We start from the raw sequence: 23,096 nt of genomic DNA, 5'->3' as shown, positions 1-23,096 counted from the left end.
CCAGTTTGGTGTTTCTTCAAAAGTCTCAAGCCCCATTATGGGGACATCATTTTAAAAGGAGCTCAGCTGCCTTCAGCAAATGATCTCTGATAGTAAAGCAGCAGTGGCACTATAATACATGATATGAGCCATTGGTAAAATCATACCACTGTGGCAATGCTATGTTTTCACATATCAACAACATCACAATGGTATCACTGCAGTACCAAGGTACCATATCTGGACTACTGTGCAACATTGTTTCTAAATCCACGATGTTGCCATTGCTGGCAATGCTGTAGAATGCTGATGGTTCTGCAAGGGTTTCTTGAAGGTGATACAGATGCATCACCATGGTATCGCTATGGGATTTTTCAAACATATGGTACTTATTTACAAGATAATTTGGGATGCAGATTGCAAAACAAATTGCACAACCAAAACGGACTGTCCTCTGTCTGTGCACAGACCTTTCTGAAACCCTTGACAGAACTCATTTCAGATACAAGCACAGAGTCTTTGCTGTACTCACCCTCACTCTGATGACATTGATCTCCACTGCCAATAGCATTCCATACAGCACAACCAAGAGACCTGTGATGCAGAACCTCAGCTGGGTGAACCAAATCCCATGCTCGCAGAACTTGGCAAACTTGACGGTTTTTATGATGAAAGCTAAAATCCAGTAGACGAGCAAAGCTGTCAAAAGAACAAACAAACAAACACTGATTTGAACAAATTCCATTCACTGAACTAAGGTTCTAATATGGAACAGCATTTGTTCTCAAATTCTTTTGGAGATCGCCAACATTTTAACACATTGATTTGGTATACTAAGGAGGACCAATGGGTCTCTGTTCAGTTGATCAAATAGTGGTGAATCTTTCTGTTTCGATCATTCAAATAAGACCAGGGTTATGAAAATAAAGCATCTAACAATGTACATGAGTATCTGCAGTGGACCTCAGCAGTATTTAGATCTGCCTTCCTTTAGATTAAACAAATAGGCACCAAATGTATAAATTTTTGCTAATTAGTTTAAAATACTGCGGTACCATTTGTGCAGTTAGTTATTAAACACAAACTGCTAGACCTGAAATTGATGACCTTTCAGAGTCTCAGTATACTTAACCTTTGACAAGGACGATGTATCATGAAATATAAGCTCAGTCTAACACACAGCCCACCCTCTGAGCACCCAGATGTTAATATTGAATTGCTCAGCACTATTGGAAGCAGTCATGCTGGTAGTAATTATGCATGCATGATCTAGAAATCACAACCATTCCCTGGTTTAGGATGTGTTGCTTATTATCAAGCTCAATGAGGGCTGCATACTGCATTTCAAATAACCTATTACAAGCTAAAACTCTTTTCTAGACAAATGAAAGGAGGTTTATTTTATTTTCTTGAAATACAACACAAAGCTTTAACCAATGTGTTTGGAGCTACGTGTATTGATACAGATGTGTTGGAAATGTAACAAAACACTGTAATTCAGTATCATAATCCTCCATACATTACCTGACAAAAATGGTTTCATTTTGATTTCAGTGATTGTAACTGGATGAAAACAAAAAAAATAATAGCTGCAAGGTCATATGGAGACCAATACAAGCATCTTAATGAACTGGAAGCACAGCAGGGTGTGAACAAACCTAGCAGCAGCTTTGGGAAGTTGGAGGTTTCAATATTGTGGTAGTAGATGATGGATGTAACCGCAGCCATAAATGCCAGTCCAGCAGGCATGTAGAGGTGCAGGTGGCGGGACTCCATCCTGGGGAAAGTGAAACGGTAATATATGCGAGGGTGAGGATGCTAGATGCATTTTCACACATGCTGGAATAAAGCACTTGCAAATTGAGTCTGCCTGCCAGGCCAGATTATTTTTTACATGTACGTCAGAAACAGGACACATCAAATAAACATGTTATCCACTGGAGAAGGAGGCCATGGTCATTTACATATTTTATTTTGTTTACTTCAGAGCCATGCTATGTGACATAATATATATGGTTTCAATATGGTCCATATGTATTTTATAATTGTTCCAATTAATCATGTTGTCACGTTTCATTGTACCAAGATCTAGTAAGTCTTGTAAAGAAGGACTTTCGATATAAAATGTCCACCAGTATACAATTTATGATGTTTTTAGGATTATTCGTATTGGTTAGAAAGTAATTTAACTCACTGAGAATTTAATTTAAATCATTAATTGTAAGCAGGACTACCTACAGAAGCAGTGAGTGGGCTGGACCCTCCTGATCTATTTCACAGTGCTGGAAGGTCTCTATGGTGTACACTGTATGGGATCAATCTTTCTTCTAAAAGACTCCTACAGAGTGTGACGTTTAGTGTGTTGGGGTTGTCTTATCCTGACACACTGACAAATCCACCCTATAGGACCTTCATGAAATTGAAATCACTCTGCAGACTTGTTTTTGCAATGGCGTGTGTGTGGAAACCAAGACGACACAGTCTATGCATTGACTTGAAGGGGTCAGAGTCTGGTTTGTAGAGTGCAGCCTACCCTTCACTCCAATCCAAGGCAACCTCAGCCTTTATGACAGCATGACACATTATTGGAAATGTGTTCAACAGTTTTTTTTATGAATATAAAAAAGGTTAGAGAGTGTTTTGATACATGAAAATTAACTCTCTTCACAAACAAAATCCTTGTTTAATTAATAACAGGCTTAAAGAAAATTGTAAATAAGGTCCACACACGAAGAATACATTGTGCCACACATATTTATGACCACAAATAAACATAAGATATGAATTATTTTGACATGCTCAGATACAGCTGCTGGTGGCTATATCAGGCTACAAGTTAAAACGAAGCCATGTTGGCCCTGCTGTTGGAATTTTATGTCGTGAAGCCTGCATGACAGTCACATGATGGCAGATCACATGCTTGCAGGAGGGGGAATGGATCAGGAAAGCTCATTCATTAGCGCTTAACGTGGTAAAAATAGCCAGCAATCTCACAAAGGTATGCACCCACTTACCCATCCGACACTATGCCCTCTGCAATTTCACACACCAGCACAAACAGGAGAATAAATGTCAGGATCCATCTTAAATTGTGGCCTGGGAATTGCAGCCATGTGCTGTGATGTATGTGAACCTTGGAACTGTGACTGCCCCACCCTGTGTGAAAACAGAATTATTTCTTACATTTGGTTTTCTTAAATATAGTACATATTCTTTGGGGTAAACACCTTCCCAAGTATGCATGTTTGTTTCTCCTACCATGTTTCAGTTCTTGTGATGTTCTAGGTGATTCACGTTTAAGCTGGATCATTTAGAAAATTACTCTCAAACGACTCACTTTAATGACAAATAATGGAACCACAATGGCAAAGTCTCTGTACTAATGTGGTAGTAGAAGGGTTGCTACAGTGTTATCACATTTTAAAACATAGTAAGACCCAAAGCACACTGGATTTACCTGTATTGCAGTAGCACAGTACCATAACAGTAACAGTGTGCTGGTGACTGCTCATGGTTCTTCTAGGGCTTCTTCAGGGTAATACTCTTGTTATTTTTTATCCTGTTGTATTTTTCAATCTTTTCGGAAAGGATTTGTGAATAAAACGTATATAACTAAGACCAGACTACGATGGTGTACAATGCAGGATTTTAAGTTCATTCCTAATGTAACTACCACATACAGTGTGTGTTGATACATTCATCACTGAAGGCTGATATTTATGATACATGCATAGTACTGTATATGATTCCAGCCTCATACATATTCACTGGGTTGTGTAATTTTAATATATTTTAATACATTATACATACACACATGGGAATAGCTGTATAATTTGCCCACTATTTAGTTTGCCTATTCAATTACTAGATATTGTATACAGAATGCAACTGATGTTAATAGACTACATACAAATAATGAGAACCAGTCCCAGGTATGAATAGTTTTGCTTACACTATTTTGTGTATTACACAGAATTCAATATAAATAAAGAAGCAATACAAACTAAAACAATGACAACTAGTAACAGCAATACTACCTTCCTCTCAAATGTAGCAATACCACCTTAAATCACTGACATGGTATGCCACCACTTACTGGACTCTGAATTTTAGCTAATACTTTAAATGCATAAGTCCTTGAACTGCAGGGACTTACCTATGAATAGTATAGGGAAGGTTATAAATAGCAGGAATACATGTGGCACTATGCTGAGGGCGTCCAGGAAGCAGCCGTTGTTCAGCACTCCCCGGTCTACGTTGTATGCAGCTGAATTGTTGTCATTGCCACAGAATGCCAAGGACATGGTCGAGCTGGGACTCTGTGAAGATCAGGAAAGGGAAGAGGCAATTTAGAGCAGTCCGAAATAAGAAACACGATCAAAAACAACAAGCCCTGCACTGCACTGCACACGGTGCTCCGTCACATTTTTGCTTCAGGATGCTGAAACAAAGAAAATGCTTACTGGAGTCTAGCAGCCTCTCTTCTGCAGTGAGCTTTAAGAGAGCAGCACATGCCTCGTGTTTCACACCCCAGCCTCACAGGAATCCTTGTAAACTGTCTCAGCCGCCTGAACAGTCACTTGTGTAGAGCATCAGGATCCGTTCCAAATCTCCTATAGACCCATTCATATCTTCTGACCGAACAGGGTATTTTAAATAAACTGCTGAGGATAGCAGGAGCACTAGCTGCCTCTTCAGCTGGTCTGATCAATAACAACTTGCCCTTGCAGCTTAGCAGAGTGAGGATCTATTTTAAGAGACTAAAATGAGCTGCATTGTATTGATTCTTCAATTGTCATAGTATAGTCATCTTATTATAAAACCATAAAGCTGATAGTAGCCATGTACAACATGTTTACCATACAACTTTAATTTGGTCTATTGCAGGGGTTCTCAAACTTGGTCCTGGGTACCCCCTGTGTCTGCTGGTTTTCATTTCAACCGAGCTCTCAATTACTTAACTAGATCCTTTCTATTGGCACCAAGAAATGAATCTGAAGAATCCAAGGACACTTCTATTATATATTAAAGGATCTTAAAACAATCATGGTTACAACAGAGATACTACTGTATAAATGTCCTTTTCTGTTCCAGTTCAAGTAACTACAGCTGCCTTGGATATATATATATATATATATATATATATATATATATAGTGATGAATTGGTTAAAGAAAACGTGAAAATGTGAAAGGACAACGTAAACCAACTGGATGGTAAACAAAAATAGTAAATGAGTCTGGTTTAAAAGAAATACTTATTATGATGCAGAGACAATACATGGGGGCATTAGGACCCTGCAGAGGTTACGGGAATCAGAGCTGGCTCCAGTCCAAATTAATTAGTCAACTGAATGATTTGTCAATTGTTTAACAATGTAATTAGTTACCATTTAAAATGTCTGTGTTTGTGAGTGTTGGGTTGGGGTGTTGGGGTGTTGGGGTGTTGGGCTGTTGGGCTTAACATCGCAGTCTGTTTTCATTTGGACTTTTATAACACCAGTAGTTATAGACAGCAAGATCCTAGGAGTAATAAATAATACCATGAATGTGAAATGTAGTATTCAGCACAGTAATCATATTTTCTTAGTGACTGGGGGTTGTGGAGTTTGTGTGGATCAGCAGGGTCACTCTAAGTAATATTTACTGTTTCTTTGGATGATCTTATAATGCAAGCCATTAGTAAAAGCTGACATTTGACACCCATCACTCAATTTTACAATATTTGCACATCTTACTGCATGCTTACAGTTTACTATTTTATACCTGGAATAATCTGTTACAGGTCAGTCCATATTAATAAAGAACCTATCTGATGCTATCAAGCTATCAATATCCAGCAGACCCTTATCTTTGCCTATGCATTTGCTAATAATCATTAAACATCTTAATGAAGAAGTGGGCTTTACAGAATGCCATGCTTAGTCAGCGCTTTATATGGGTGAAGGTGATGTTTATATTATTGCTATTATAATTATTATTAATAAAAGAGATTTACATTTTCAAATACTCTCTGAAGACCTGGTAGAGTTGTCCAAGACTATTCCCTTGAGCAAGGTTTAGCCTGGCCTGTCTTGAAACATCACGTAAGCAAAGCTCTTGCAATTGGCTATTGGTGAGTTTTTACAACTGAGAAGTCAATCCATCTTAACAACTACCAGTTTCATTGGGAATTAGAATGAAAAAAAAGAAACAAACACACACACACACACACACACACACACACACACACACACACACACACACACACACACACACACACACACACCTTGCCAGAAATTATACTCTAAAGTAATGGTGGTTTTTGTTTTATATCCAACTAAATAACAATTGCAGTCCAGAATCAAACACTTTTATTCATTCTGTTATGGATATACATTGATTATAATTTCACACAGTGGATTAATACACCCAGGTGTTCAGTGAAAACATGGATGTGTAAAATAATGCAGTGGGATGATAAAACGTTCCATGGGGATAACAGAAAGCACAACTAAATAATGTTAATCAATATAGGATGAAGGACAATCGCCAGTCCCATTTATATTACAGTTTACATTTGTGTTACACTAAACACAAACAGTAGAAACATTGCTTAACATTTGGAAGTAGGTGAAGTTGATGATATAGGACCACAGAGACTCACCATTATATGTTACCAACGTTATCATCACCATTATCATTTATTTCCAGCACACTACTGGAGGAAAGTCTCTCAAACTATTCGAAAACTGCAAACAAAATGTGTGTGTTTGACCAAGAACAACTGTGTTCATACATATACAGTACATATGAATATAAACAAACTTAAACGTTTTATACCGGAGCTAAAGCCATGTCATACTCCAACCACGGCAAACAAGTTACCTGTCCACATTAACCAGCAAAACATGGTTAGGCAAAAAAAAAGAATGTTTAATGTTTGATTGATTAAAATGGATCGGTTGATTGGTTTTCACCTTGCTTCCTCTGGGTGCCCCGTGCAAACGAGATGATTTGTCTTATAGTGTATATCTCGATGCGAAGATTTTAAAATAATAGATACAATTAAAATAACTACGATACTGAAGTGTATAGATACGTTTCATAACCCGATTTCTAAAATTAAACTAATTTAAAGGAATGCTTTCATGTACATGTCTAATTAAGCACCTGTTGTTGTGTAAAGTGTGAGAAAGTGCGCATTAGTTACACCACCGCTGTGTATGATCCCTATTTACACCACTGGTTTAACACATCGTTTATATGTTTTCATTGTACTCTAATCCTATCCTAACATTAACCATTCATTGTTATAAGGTGTTACTGTGAAACAGTGCATCCTTAACCATAACATTAGCTTAACCTTAACACCTACTGCCGTTAAAAATATAATTACGGACTGATTTATTTTGGTGTAAAGAGCGTACATTATATCCATGCTTCAGCACAATTATCCAGCAGCAAACTAATTCTTGTCCCGTAGTATAAAAACTGGTGACTGAGAAACTGACTTTTACAGGTTTGTTTTTGCCAAATGTGTGTTTAAGAACCGAATAATAGTTGGTGTAAAACTTACAAACACTGTTGTTCTCATTCAGACATTTAACAAACACCGAGTTTTTTGGCCAAAGCCAATTTTAATGTTTTGCAGGCTGGACCAGTACTCAAACCTGTACAATGAGAAAAAACCAAACCAAAAAAAAAAAAAAAAACCAACAAAAAAAAAAACCCTCCAAAAAAACCATGATGCTCCAGCTATATATAAAGCAATATTTAAAGACATACACACAGACCTACCGGTTTGTATCTGGACACCATCTTGATCCAAAAACGAGTTGTATTTCTACAACTGCCGTCGTATACAAATGATATGACTATTCCAAATGGTATTGCAGGCTCACAGTACAATATCCTCGTAATGAAAAGCAATCTGAATTATTAAGTAGAAGCAGCAGTAGGTCAGCATTGTGCTTTTCGTAGTATTGTGCTATCAATAGCTAAGAACCGTTTACATTCCAAAACACCTTTACACTTTCCAGGATATATCTATCGATAGGTATCACACGAATCTCGAAAACTCGCGGAAAGAAGGGTTTAAACGTGACTGTAATGCATCGTTTAAGGATTCCTCTAATTTTTTTGCAGGAATTATAATCTTGGTCCATTCCCAGTAGAAATACACGGTCCTAGTGCCAGATGGCGAATTGCACCCGAAGGAGCTAGCCGAGGTGCTGAATTGAACTCAGATTACCAGTGTAAAGAGATGACAAACCATTCCCTCATTTAATCCCAAGCAGCCCCCAACTCCACACGAGAGTACACTGCGTTTTTATATGAACAAAGGATATCTTTACAAGGGTCATGTATGATGTCCTGTAACAGACTGCACGGCTCTCTTCATTTCTCCCAATTCATAGTAGTTGTGCAATTATTATTATTATTATTTTTTTTTTATTGTTTCTCCCCACACACACCTTTATAAGTCATTTAGTGTATGTGTGCGTAATTGTAATACGTATCTGTGTATTAGGCCTATGTATATATGTACAGTTGGTCAGGGTTTTAGTCATGATCTCACTTTCAATATGAAATAAGTGTATCTGACTGTCCTGTTGTCAAACAAAGAGGTGGATTTACGGGTCAGAGAGCGTAATTCTCCAAACAGGAAGTACATTATTCCACATCTGTATGTAATTTGTGTTAATGTCACCGTCTTTAAAAATATTAACATTCTTCTTTTAGAAATATTCTACACTGTACAGTTTAGAAAGGGGCAGTGGGCAGTTAGCACAGTATTGACATGGACTATGTAATGTAAAGTGTATACTACAAGACACAAGAGTTGCCGCTTATCTTATTGTTATGTGAAATGCAATGGACAGGGAGGCCTGCCCCCTACTGGTATAAAATGACAATGTCCTCTCTGCAAGACTCATTTGACTTCCTTCACACCGTATAAGGTACAGAACAGTACGTGTACATTAGTAACGTTCTGCTCAGCTTTAGTAATTTAACAGATACTGTATTAGACCTAGTTCCTGTTGAAAACAATGCAGTTCATTACATGCAGCAGGCACCAGTGTTATATGCACAGTACATTGCAGACTTAATGGCTAAAAGGTGATGTTTGGTGCATTAGGGCACGAAGCAAGTACCACAATCGGGTATAGGGGGGCGCCAGTAATGATTAGCAGTGACCAAGACAGACCTTCATGAATGAAACAAACAAACACACATTTCCCTGTAACTCAACATTGTCAAAAGTCTATCATTGGGTTTATTAAAAATAATGTTTCGAATCATAATTCTAGCAAGGTCGTGCCATTCCATTACAAGGCTGTAAAAAAAAAATCTAGACCTCTACATTATTTTAATACACTTACCACAACCATTAACGCAATCAGAATTGAATGATTTTGGGATTCTGCCCATTTCACAGCAACTCTCTGTTAGTTTGCGAGAGGAACGCACGAGACACATGCATGAAACACATTCATAGCATAGTTCCCATAGTCAAGATTAGTCAATAGAAAATTCAATCTACGTATTTAGTACTGGACAACTGTCTACTGCTTTACTGTAATGATTAAACACTAGCTCTCAAAAAATGGAATGGAACGTGGTCATTGTAGCAAATCAGATGGCAATAACTCTTGGATAGAAGGGCTATTTACAGAAAAGGAGCAATCCCTCCCCCTTTTTGGTAGGATTATGGCATTTTAGGATACAAATTATAGGCACAATATCCAAGAAAACAGCTGGGTATCCATCTATATGGATCTATAAAAAATCTATTTGTGTACATTTCCATGAAATTACTAAAGACCTCCTACTGAAGACCTTGCAACTTACTGATGAAATGATATACCAGTAAATCAATAGGGAATGTGTTCTTTTCCACAGTAAAAACTGATCAATTATCTTACTTGGCCAACATATTTTTCTAATCACAAGACATTAATGGTAATATAACATTTAAAAAAAGATGAAAAACAAAACATAAAAACATTAAATATTTATTGATTCAGTAAGAAGAGTATTGATCAGACGTTTTCCAAAGCGTAAAACAATGGCAATATATATTTTCCCCCACAGTATTTTATTTTAATTTTCTTTTGACAGAAATGGTCTACATTTCTGGGGTGAAAGAAATCACAAGTTGTTACAGTAAATACTGGTCTGATGGGTAAACCTTAAGGAATCTATGTCTACCGAAAGAGATAATGGGGTCTATTTAATTGATCAAACAGAAGCGAATCTAAACACATCATGATACTTTTACATACAGTAACAAGATTCACCTGCATTGTTATGAATGACATAAAAAATGCTGCTGAATGGAAAATAAAAAGGGTTTACAATTAACCTAAAAAAGCACCTACATTTTTTAAATTTAACAGGTGGTTGTTTCTTACATTTTGGCAAAGCCACCTTGGTCTTTTACATTATAGATATGTGCACTAAAATCCATGCAGGGTGAAAATATAATTAGCTGTCACCCCATTTACTCCCTCCTTAAAGGGGTTATAGTTAATGAAACAATGTCAGACACTTTCCTTTGCTATTCATCTTTAAAGAATTTATGGTACCCCCTTCACAACCTGTCGTTCCTATGATTATGCAGCAAATACTGCCGATTACTCCTAATCCATGACAGAGAATTTGAGCAACAGCATACTAATTGATTATGAAAGCTAGCAAGTACTGGATGGAAACTAACCATATGGATAAAATTACAAAAATTGACTTGCTCTAGACATCAGCAACTTGTATTGCTCCTGTGGGGAATCTCTCAGAGCAAATCTAATTAGGAGCCTTTTAAATCTACCCTGCTGCAGATTAAAATAAAACTTTTGTATGTATTTATTTATTGACTTGTGCATTTAGTTAAGATTGGGTTTCTCATTTAAAATTTCTAAGAGACATGGAGGTTGAATGTTTTAATAATAAACTTAATATACAAATTCATTTCAAATGTTCCGCTTCAAACAACATGATCCTCCTTCCCTGTTGGATTGGTATGGCATGGCAGGCACAACAGGTCTTCATTTCTAAAAGAATGTCCTGCAAAGAAAACAAACATATTCTGACTCACAGATGTCTCAAAAACAAAACAAGAACAAATCAAAATCCAAAGTCATTATGTGTCCTTATCCTGTATACACCTGACAGTGCAGCTAGTTACAGAGTTTTGTTAATAGCAGAACTTGTTTCATAGTTTTAACCTTTTCTCTTTTGGTACTTTATTATACAAACACAGACATAGTATGGATACAAAATCCACTATACTATGTAATGATAGGGGTATCCTAGATCAGTAATATTTCAATTTCTAATTTCATATCACAGTAGTTATGATGTATAGCTATGGCCGAAATAAAACATTTTGCTTCATAAATTCGAATGAAACCTGCTAAATAATGTGACGTTAACACATTGAATTACATACCGCTTTGTAGTTTTCCATATACTTAATTAAATTAATTAAACAATTAAAAAATGTGACACTTCAAAATCTAATATGAAATACTGTACTACTATTATGGCTTCCGGTAGACATTGGCGATATCATTTTGTAGTTTAGTTAATTGCATGATGGTAAATGTCTCAATCCTAACATTCTAGGGGATGCTAAGATTTTGGCCATAGCTGTACAGTATGTTGGACAGTAATGCCGCCCGATATATATCCTACAGACCGTATGTGTTACATTCTGTGTTGCAGTCTAAACTTGACTTTATTTTTTCCTTTGATACCAGGATTTGGGTAATTGAGATTACAATTAATTTTATAGTTCTTAAAGCAACGTTAAATGTGATATTGCAGTTCATACATTATTTCACAGATGTGGTATACACTCCTATATCATTTTTAAAGCTGTACAGTCTTTACTGTATGCCATTACTAAAAAATATGGTTTCAAACTTTTGTAGATTAGTTTTCTTCTTGTCAACATATCTTATGATATGCTTTCTAAGCACACTTCTAGTTTGTGCAAGTATAAGGATGCAACAACATTATTTTTTGCAAACCCAAGTACTATTTATTGTGCGACGTTTTGAATTAAGAGAACCCAACTGGCATACACTCAAGGTCTTATGTGTTGATAATGGCAAAAAATGTTTAAGGTTTAAAAACAATAATCCTATCAATTACTCTTACCTTCCAGTGTACATTTAGCATTTAGAACCTGGATTGAGTAGCATAAAATACTAGCCAAAAATACTAGCCAAAAATAAATGATATCCAAAAAGCTTAAAAAGTATGCTGTTTTAAAGGGTGTTTTGATGAATTAAATCATGTTGGATGTTCATAAATTGAAAACCATTATAGACTGGTGTTAGTTTCTTTAACAGTAGTCAGGGCAATTTGTGAAAATCAAACTTTATTTCATTCTTTTTTTAATAATTCAGTTACATTTTTGTGACTAGGGCCTGCCAATTTGAATTCATGTTTCAGAATTAAAACTTAAAAATACCAAATACTGTATGTGTCATGACATGTAACAATCCAAATATAACTGCTGTTATAAACGGTGGTTAGGACCATGCTGCATTTCAGTTAGGCTCAATTAAAAGGTATAGAAACAAAATCAAGCATTTACTGAACTACACCTCAGTTAGAAATAACATTGGCTGGGTTTACATGCACGTGAAAATCGACTCTACAGTCATGACTGTGTGATGTCACGTGAATACAGCAAAAGAACGTCCTTTGGTCAGCGTGACTTAATGGCAGGGTCAATCGCTTTCTCACAATAAAAATACCCATGTAAACTAGAGCAGGAATTGTGCTTGTGTCACGAGATGTCAGCACTCAAGATCCCTCCCATTTAACTGGCGGAATCTCACGTTATTCCTCAGCAAAGCCATACCAAACCACACACACACACAAGAACAAACGTAAAAGACGCTGCAAATGTAAACCTCTCATATAGCCTATTATTAATGTTTGAATAAATGCATGCTGTTAAGCACAACTAACCAAATTTTTGGTTAGCTCCACCTCTTCTTCCACCGCACAGAAATGGAATGAACTGTTAGCATCAATTGGCATATTGTGCAATTAGTAATGGATATACAGTAGTTAAACAACATAAATAAATACTTTTGTTTGAATGTATCTTATCGCTTTAAATAAAGACTTTTGTTTGAATGTTTATAATATTACAAGACATCCACATTTCATTATAATGTGTGTATGTTAAGTGGATTCTGCGCCTGGCACTTCTACCGCAGCTGCAGACCAGCAGTCACTGGCTTCTCGGAGCAGAGGCAGGGTTTAGGGACCGGCAGATGTGTACAGGAATATTAGGATGCTCAGCCTGGCACTCCACCTATAGAACTGACAGTGCATGAAGCTGCTTAGGAACCTTGTATGTATTTTTTACATATCACCCTGTTCTCAATCGTATATTCATATAGCCCTAAGGATCATACCATTTTTATTGTTTAGTGTAACCCCCCCAATGTTCCCACATTTCCCTCATACATTTATAAACTACTTTAATTAAATAAAACTTTCAGATGTTATGCATATCTATTTTTTAAGTAGTAAATCTTGTACTTAGTAGAAGTTTTATTTTATATACTTTTGTGTGTGTGTGTGTGTGTTGTAAAGGTAAAGAGACACAAACAAGTACTGCATGAATTTGAAACGTGTGTGACAACAAGTTAATTCTATTCTCTTGTTAATTTTTTTTAATCTTCATGGCAACGCGTGAAGCTCTCCTCACGATATTCAGAGTCGTTCTTTTCCTAATTACTAGGCACACACGGACATTTAAATATCCCCTCCCCTAAATTACTATGAATTGAGTAACCTGCATTGATACAAACGACTTTTTTTCCTAAATCAGAACAGCACAGCAACGCACTTCCTGAAAAGTATGGCAAAAACATTGTGAGGACAACTGTCATGACTTGTTCATGTAAACGCCACCATTGTGATCAAATCGGTTTCATTTTTAAGTGATACTCCATTCTATCAGCAACAGCTGCTCATTTTGTTTCTTTTAATAAGGATTAAACAATGATAATCTAGTAAGCAATGACTTTAATGTCTGTTTTTCACTTTTATACTGGAACAAATGATGAACCTAAAGATTGTATTTGCATGAAACAGAATGTTTTTCTATGCTGCCTGCGGCGTATAAATGCACATTACATTTGACAGCAGGAGACTGACTCAGGAAAACATTTTTTTCAGGCTTCATTAGGCTTGTCTAAAAGTTTTTGGAGTGCATGCATTTTAACCACACTGTCAAATAATCAATGTGTGAATCGGGGGCAGGGAGAGGGGGGGTTACTTAATCTGTGAATTTACAGGGTGGTAAAAACAGATGTCTTGTGATCAAAACTGCTCACCATATGGAATACTACTTCAGAACAGACTAAAGAATGCAAGGCGAAGGGGGTATTTAAGTATGATCTTGATATGTAGCCCGAGACTGTAACATGCAGATGATGCACACACTGATTGACACATGCTGTTGGAAGTCTCATGCCAAACCCCAGTTTGTAATTACCATTAGGAAAGTGAAGGTGCTACAGCTGGAGCAGGTACCCTTGTCTGTACACAGAGGCACTGCCGTCGAAAACCTTTCTGTTTGCTGAGGGGCTGACTGATGCTGCTTTGGGGCTGGATATGCAAACAATATCATAGCATTACTCAGTGGAAAGCAGTTTTATACTAAATGACTATGGGCTGTTCTTATATTTCATGAAATGCAAGGTGCAATTTAGTAATACTCAAAACTTTCAAACTGCGAATGACTCACTAAGTAAATTATGTTAGCAACTCTGTGTAGAGAGTGTGGAAAAATGAGAAATAATACATACTGACCGAGCAGAGATTTAATATGGCGTTGTATAATGTTAGTTTTAGACCTCCTCATTTATATTATGTATTATACACCCATCTGTCTTTATAAATTATGTACTCCTAGTAATGCATTATTAATTTTTCTATGACGCTATTTTTGCAAATGTAAACATAGGCTATTTCTATTAATGAGGCCTCAACCTTTCCAGATCACATGGAGATACAGAACAGCCCTGATTTATGCTGGCTGTAGCCTACAGTTCTAATCCTATGGGAAGCATATATAACAATGATAACGTGGCACAAAATCCATTTTTTAAATGAAGATGTAAAAGGTGACCAATTCCATTTTATAATTATGTTGTAAAGTATAGCTCTGGCAAATTAAGTGACTATTCACTTGTATCAATTAATCTGTATACTGAAATGAAAGGGCCAACGGCTCTTTAAAAAAAAAAAAAAAAAAAAAAAAAAAGAAAAGACAAGCTACAGTAGATTGAAGGCTTATAGCACAGGTTTTATATATATGGCAATATATCTTTGGTCCAAAGGAGAGTACACATTAATCTCTGTTACTTCCACACAGTAAGGAAAACCAGTGCACATTTAGTAAGCTGCATCCCACTATCAAGCCTAGAGGCTTACTTCAAAATGAAAATATGTAGAACTATGATGCTATAGCTCTTGTGTTGCTACTGGTTACATAATTGAACCTGCATCCATCAGTTACAATGTTTTATATCGTAATTATCCTATGTGCAACAAGTGTTTAAAACAGTCAAATCGAAATATAATTAAAGCTCTATGAATTGACAGTTCTGCCATGGATATTTAAAACTTCAAGAGTTTACATACACTTCATCTTCATACTCCTTCGGTGGGGAAACGGCAATTGCCAGATCAATCCAGTCCTGAGAACAGAAACAAGGAATCACAAACCAGCCTCCAAAGAATACAGACCTGACCTCAGTGCCAGTAAAGACCATTAGGACCTTAGCAATTGTTATTGCTGTATAAAAACCAATCCATCCACCAGTTCCCCTCTCTACCCAGCTACTTACAGTACCTACCTACAGCCTTCCTGATGATCAGCATATAAAAACAGCATGTACTTGTGTTCAAAGCAAGCAAATCAATGTTGACAGCATACTGCATGCTCACCCTTTGATTTGCAGCCTTACCGTTTTTAAACCTGTGCTAGAGGTTATAATACTATAGTTACCTACAGTGCTTTGTGCCTCCACCAATTCGTATGATCTGGAAATAAAGACTGCTGTGCCAGCATCTGAGACTGGTTTAAAATAATGATGGGTCAGGGACCAGATTTACATTATTATTATTTTTTTTATTATTTATTTCTTAGCAGATGCCCTTATCCATAGCGACTTACAATTGTTACAAAATATCACATTATTTTTACATACAATTACCCATTTATACAGTTGGGTACAGCAGCAGTGTCCCCCATCTGGGACTAAACCCACGACCCTCCGGTCAAGAGTCCATGGCCCTAACCACTACTCCACACTTAAGACTTCACTAAAGAATGCTTTTCATGTTTGGCCTTTTAATAATATCCAGTTTGATATTCATTGAACTGTTCTACAGTGTAGTTGGCTGCTTTACCAAACAGCCTAGGAAAGTTTCATGAATATTCAACAGCATTTTATTAATAAAAACCCCATACGAAACATATAAGTATTGCTGTTTATAGCTCTGTATGAACTATTTCACCGAAACAAACCCAGCATTTAAATAAAAAAAATACCTTTGTTGTTTTGTCCTTTTAACAGTGTAAAGTTTATTCACTAAAGAAAAGAAGTCGCCAAACAACCAATTACTTTAAATTTCTTGCTTCAATAAACATATATCTTACCCCACCACTGTTCCAGGCCCTTGTCAAGATAGACTGGGCCTCCTGTAAGGTAGCTTCAGTCAATATCTCCCCATCCACTGCCAGAACCTCATCTCCTCTTACCACTCCACCTGGGAACAAGAGAGAGAAAGAGGAGTTCAGAAAGAAAAGACTTTACCAGCATCTCATTGTGAACTGTCAAAGTGCAGATGGTAGCATGTTCACACTAAGTGGTTAGAATTCAAAATGAAGCAAAATCGGTATTTTCGCTTAAATTCCAATTAAATAATCAGAGCTCTATAGCGCAGATTACATACGGACAGCTTTATTCCAATCTTTACTCTTATTAATTTACTGCACAACAAAAGCAACAAAATAATAGGCGCACATCACACACACTCACCATGCTTGTCAGCAGAACCTCCATCATAAATAGCAGAAACCACTATTTTTCCAAGGGGTGAATCAATGCCACCCTCTAATGCAAGATCAAGTGGACCCGCCTAAAAAAGTAAACAACTAACATGATCAGTATCATAGGATCCATGCAATGTATTTGCATAAACAATCCTTCACATTGTACAGCTACAAAATGGCCAAAAGTTTTGCATCACCCTATAGAATTAACTAACTTTGCTTCATAAAGAGGAATGAAACCTGCTGAACAATTTGACAATTTTGACATGAAATACTGTACTAGTATTATGGCTTTCGGTTGACTTTGCAAAATCATTTTGTAGTTTCTTTGATTACATGATGTGAAAAACTTTTGGCCATAGCTGTACAAACAAATTTTTTGGGGTTACAGCTTATTTTCTTATAACAAAAAAACAACAAAAAAACAGATGAAAACCAGTTTGTGTCTTGTACAGAGGTATGCTTTACATCCTTATGTATTTCACCAATATGAACTTTCCACAGTATTAAAAAGCAATACCCATACACTTCAGAAACTCACCTTACAAAAATATTGAACAGATTTCATCTTTGACCTGCCATGTAAAAGAGGTCTTTACCTTCCTCAAGCTCTTTTGTCATGTGTTTGTCATCAATGCATAGTAACTGTCCTGTATTCCTGCCCAACCATGTTAATGAAATCTGGGTCTGGTGGAGATGTGACGGTAATCATGTCAAAGCAGCTATAGAAATACATTCCCAAGGTCAGAGCACATAAAAACCTCTGGATTCTTATTGTGTTTACAGTACATTACATCCCCAATGGAAAAACACTGTCATCCTTGACTTCATTATGAAGACTGATGGTCTATTTTGAATATACAAAGCCCTCACATTTCTTTTTTCTGATATGCTGTACTGTCACATCACAATTATCCACCAATGGACATGGACATCTGCGCAATGGCAGGCTTGTTTCAATACAGATCTTTGCTGTTTTTCAAAAGCTCTTCTCTGACTATGAAGCAGGGACTTGTCTTTCACTGAGGCACTTGACTGAAGAACTGTGAAAAGGTAAGGGGGGGGGATTCCATTACATGCAAAGGAGAAATTAAAATGAATAGAGAAGCAGCACTGAAGAGTGAAAAGGTTTAAAAACACAGAAAAAAAAGAATGATTACTGTACCTTTTTAATTCTCAGTAGTCGAACATCCCTTCTAGCAATCTGATCTGGAGTAAACTGTAAAACAGGAGAAGACAATGGCATAATGTAGCTGTTGACAGCTTTGTGAACCTTTTTAATTGATAATACTAAAATGAAGTGTGTGTTGCAGTGTAGTTGGGTTTTGCAGCATTACTGTATATGTAAGGTTATAGGGGACCTACATCTAATACTTTCCAAGGCAAAGACACAACCAGACAAATACCATAGGTGTACACAACCTCTATTCCTTTTCCTGTTTAAAATGATAAATTCATAAAACTGTGTAACAAAAAAAATATCTCTAATAACGTTTATTTTGTAAATTCGTTCATCTTTTGGGTGAGTCTCAAAACACCACACAAAAAAAATAGAAGCACCACTATAAAACATACCATAGAGTATGGGTCAAAGTCTTCGACATATTTTTGAAAGCCCTGCAAAAACAATCCAATAGATTTACTTTGGATGTGTGATAAGCATTAGTTTAATGCAACGGCTTAATCAAAAAGGGTTTACAAGTGGCAAATAGTAACATGTTGCAGGTAAGAGAATGATCATTCCCAAAAGCAAACACACGAATGGAATGAAATGAACAATTTATTGATTTGACAGATAAACATGCCTATGAATACATTGATATTTGAGTATGGCCCATGGCCTTGCCCATTGGAGCTTGTTAGCCACCCTCAGGCTGGCAACTATGATGAATGAAATACATTATGCCAGCAGGCAGAACAAGTGGCACTTGAGGCCACCTCCCCCCTAGACAAGGAACGCTACAAGGTGGAGGCAGGGGAGGAGGGGGCCCAAACCACGATAAGGGCCATTGATGGGTTAGTATGTATGTGTGTGTGTGTATATATATATATATATATATATATATATATATATATATATATATATATATATATATATATATATAGATTCAATGATTACGTATTTGATTAAGGGGCAAATACTCCTTTCAGAAATACAACTTCCAAGGTCAATTTCAGCCTAGCGTTTTGTACAGTTCACATCAATACAAAGAACACGGAAAGGTACATGCATAATTGCCCTATGAAAACAGGGAGAAAGTCTATCCTGCATCCTGCTACTTCTTACAAAGCATAATCACCGCAACAGACAGACAGACAAACAAAAAGAGACTGAGTAGGAAACAAGTAAAAATAATTACATCTGGTAATAGTTCAGATTTGAAAGAAACAGGAATATACAGTACAAAAAAAAATTATTTTAAAATACAGCAATGAGTTTCTTTTGACAACCAAATTATGAACATATATTTTTTTTAATTAAGCACATTTTAGGTTTGTTTCCTATACAACTATCCATAGATTTATTTATATCTGTCTTTTTGTAAAGCACCAAAAAGACAAACATACTAAACACCTTATAAAATATAAAAATGAAATAGCTGCCTGGGGGCTCTGTGCATATTAAACAATAAAATAAAACAAACTTATATAATATATAAAAAACTGAGGGAGAAGCAGAAAATAGATTAAGCAATTAGCTATGTATTTAAAATGCATGCACTGTATAATCCAGTCAATGCAATGTATTTATAATCCAAAGCACTGCCACTAAATCATTACATATTTTGATTTTGAATATGGGATTGTGGGTTTATCTCGACTGGTATGCACAGTCATTAAACAAATCGTTCAAGCTTACATCATGTCTGAATGAGAATACAGAATATACAGTTAAAACAACAAGATATCCTTCAAAACACTAAACTGAAACGGTATGCCATTAATAAAACAGAAAACCCACTAACATGACAGATCAACAAGAAGCTTACAAAGTCCCTTAACTGCCCTTATAAAAGTTTACCATAGTAAGGTATGGTAAAGCATATTAATAAACTTGTATAAGGGTGCTGGCTCTTGTTAAACTAAAAAATGGCTCGGATTTCTTTGACTTTCTCCAAGTCATCCCCAGAGCTACTAATTAAAGACCCCCCCCCCCTCCTCCAAGGGTAACAGCCTGACACATATCGAGCTGGCGGAAGCGTCCCATGCAGGAAGGGAATTCTTAATGAATCACAGGAGTGTTTAAATTGATTTCACACTCATCTTAAATCGGGTAGTTCCAATCATACAGTATCCATTGCTTGTGCTCATTAGAGATGCTGTGGCATTTTAGAACAATTCTAAAACAGTCCTATAGCAAACACTGCAGATAATAATTCTGAAAGCACACACAACTGTGACTGAAAACAGCTTCATGAACACCTGACCAAAGCACAGATCTCTTCTATGGCAGGTTCAGTTTAAACATCTCTTGTTTCTGGGCAGGTAGGTGGACGCTGAAGATGAGGAAGGATTAGCTCTGCAAGGCCAGCAGAAAACCAAGAATACATGATGACACAGTAATGTAAAAGCTCTTGTAAAATTGTACTCTGCAAACCATGCCTTAATAAATTGAAAGGCATTAAACATGAGATTTATGTGAAAGAGAAAAAAAGTTAGGTGTGGGTAGTCGTATTCTATATGGAAAGAGTGTACCATGTTCTGCGAACCAGTTTTGTGTATGAAGTTGTTGTGTTATCTTCCAGCTTGCATGTGTGTCACCTAGCAAACGAATAGTGGTTGTAATGGATAAAAACACAGTTTTTCAGGGGTTGTGGCAACACATACTTAAAATGACTGCTATGTATCGATGTTGCAAGTTAACAGTATGTGGGAAATGGTATGGCATGTGTCCATTATTGAAATGAAACCAGAATAGGGCATGTATGTAAGAGAGATGGGAATGCCACACAAGTTCCATAGTTTATTAGGATCAATTACTTGTTTTCTGTTGGATCTAAAAGATGAATTGTACACCACCATTCTTTTCAACATCTCTGGTGGCTGTAAAAAAAAGATTAGATGTGAAATAGATTAGACTCATGCAAACATCCTGAAAAGGGGTACCCATGTCAATGTGGATTTATTATCAACATCACGACTATGAAGGCTCAACACATACATCCTGCCCTTTAACAGAGAAACAGCACTCATAAGATGGACAGTAATTTCAACACAGGACAAAGCTTTTTTTCCCCCGAAAATTGGCTTGCTCATGGTAGACACTGGACTGGAACAAGGAAATAAACACTATGTTTGAGATTTCTATGCTAACCAATTCTGTACTGTCAGGCTCAGTTTTCTTCATGTATTTTTTAACAAAAGAAGCCTGGTGTATCCTAAACTTGAATCTGACCCAATGCTTCTGTATAATGTCCAATGCACCCGTTTCTGGTAAGCCTTTTAGAGTACTATTCGCCAATTGGTAAGAATCATTTGTAAATCTATTAATGCACAATGTTGGAATTCCACATGTATTCCTTTTCACCCAAGCACAAAATAAAATACATGATTGCTCTTGCTAAGGATATTTATCATAATTAACTTTACAGCTAATTTGTTGATTTTGTAACTATAACCATCTCTATGATAACATACACTTGAACTAACAATACCTAGGAATGGGAAACTCCACCACAGACTAAAAACAGGTTTCACACACTCCAATTCACAATATTATTGGACTACCTGAACGTAGAGGTATAACTTTTTCTATTTGTAAGAGTGTACTGTATTATAATATAAACCCTTAAAGGAATGCTACGCAAGGTTGTCAGTTTCAAATTATTGGCTGCTTGTTTATTTTACATTGGATTAGGACATTGCTGCTTCTTCCAGGTGCCCAGTCCAGTCATGTGACCTACAGCGAAGGTACCAGGATGCAGCCGTTTGTTTATAGACAAGACTGTCAATGCACTAAAAGTAGGTCCAGTAATCTTGTTAATAAAGCTAATGAAGTAGATTTTAAAGCACTGATATCTCAATCTGTTAATACTGCAATGTTTCAAAAGCACAAGTACACAGTTTCACAGAACAAAGAATATGTTTTTCGTCATTGTATTTTGGATATAAGGAATAATCCTGGGTACTAATTCTCAGAATCTAAAGGCAGCATATGAACTTTAGTGAAAGGGACATTGCCAAGACTGCATCCATATTAATGGCATCCCCACTGATAAACAACCATATCTACTGCTTCAAAAAGCTACTATAAATGGGCAATTTATCAACATAAAAACATAAATAAATATATGGGCTTCAGTGAGTTACAGGAAAACAATTCCATCGGGGTTTATGTGATGTCATAAACTATGAGACAGAGTAGTTTATAAACTGTCTCAGAAACCCGAGATGGAATTGTTTTCCTGTAACTCACTGAAGAGGCCCATCTATTTTTTATAACACATGGATACCCTTGTGATGCTAATATTAAAGAAGATGAGGTTCAGAAGTACAGTTGGGTTTTTTTAAACGTAGTGTTTCAGTGCTGTACAGACGTTCTATGTCGTTATCCGTTAGTGTTTCAGCTTTATTTGGAGGATTGCCTTTACCTTGTTTTAATTTCCCGTCCCTCTCCAGTTTCTCTGAGATACGAATGTACCAGCTTTACGTCTTTTTTTTTTTTTTAACGCATTCTCATTTTGTTGATCATTAATGAACACTTCTGTACTGTGGGTGCTGAACTGAAAGTGATGGGTCAAAGTTCAAGTATATTTTCCTCTAGAGGAATTGTTACTTTTTGACGTGGCCACTGTGGTATTATACTTTTTTTTCGAATGACTAAGGATGCAAATATTGCATTCATCCATGTATATATATATATATATATCGGTCCAGATAAGCTGCGTACCAGCCGTTAAAAAAAAAAAATCTGAAATAAGCACTACGTTTAAATTTAATGCGTAAAAATATGCATAGCAATTTTGATGCACAGCTTGTCTGCCTCCCCTAAAACTTCCACTAACTTCAGTTACTAGGAAACAAGTGATATTAAAACTAAGG

General features: G+C 36.4%; 2 protein-coding genes across 5 annotated transcripts in view; both read right to left on the bottom strand.

Annotated features, from left to right (window-relative positions):
* Positions 1-8,196, bottom strand: part of LOC117432376 (ATP-binding cassette sub-family C member 8-like) — a 50,838-nt gene extending 42,642 nt beyond the window's left edge. Inside the window, exons 1-5 of one of the 2 annotated variants that reach the window (XM_034054227.3) lie at positions 7,757-8,196; positions 4,136-4,298; positions 2,994-3,135; positions 1,638-1,756; positions 512-678 (exon numbers count right to left, since the gene is read on the bottom strand). In XM_034054227.3, the coding sequence (XP_033910118.1) occupies positions 512-678; positions 1,638-1,756; positions 2,994-3,135; positions 4,136-4,298; positions 7,757-7,777 (612 nt within the window). In that variant the 5' untranslated portion in view covers positions 7,778-8,196. Of the gene's footprint in view, positions 1-511; positions 679-1,637; positions 1,757-2,993; positions 3,136-4,135; positions 4,299-4,442; positions 4,610-7,756 lie in introns of those variants that run through there. The other variant, XM_034054228.3, reaches the window with a different exon arrangement.
* Positions 8,197-9,992: 1,796 nt separating this feature from the next.
* Positions 9,993-23,096, bottom strand: part of LOC117432378 (harmonin-like) — a 36,962-nt gene continuing 23,858 nt past the window's right edge. The window contains exons 16-22 of one of the 3 annotated variants that reach the window (XM_034054229.3): positions 18,630-18,671; positions 18,220-18,273; positions 17,041-17,140; positions 16,659-16,768; positions 15,638-15,693; positions 14,487-14,599; positions 9,993-11,023 (exon numbers count right to left, since the gene is read on the bottom strand). In XM_034054229.3, coding sequence (XP_033910120.1) covers positions 14,506-14,599; positions 15,638-15,693; positions 16,659-16,768; positions 17,041-17,140; positions 18,220-18,273; positions 18,630-18,671 — 456 coding nt within the window. In that variant the 3' untranslated portion in view covers positions 9,993-11,023; positions 14,487-14,505. The remainder of the gene's footprint in view (positions 11,024-14,486; positions 14,600-15,637; positions 15,694-16,658; positions 16,769-17,040; positions 17,141-18,219; positions 18,274-18,629; positions 18,672-23,096) is intronic. The other 2 variants (XM_034054231.3, XM_034054230.3) reach the window with 2 other exon arrangements.

Source organism: Acipenser ruthenus, chromosome 27 (genome assembly GCF_902713425.1).
Source record: "Acipenser ruthenus chromosome 27, fAciRut3.2 maternal haplotype, whole genome shotgun sequence".
NCBI classification, from domain to species: Eukaryota; Metazoa; Chordata; class Actinopteri; order Acipenseriformes; family Acipenseridae; genus Acipenser; species Acipenser ruthenus.
Note: the sequence above shows the minus strand (reverse complement) of the source record. Positions and strands in the feature narration are given on the sequence as shown.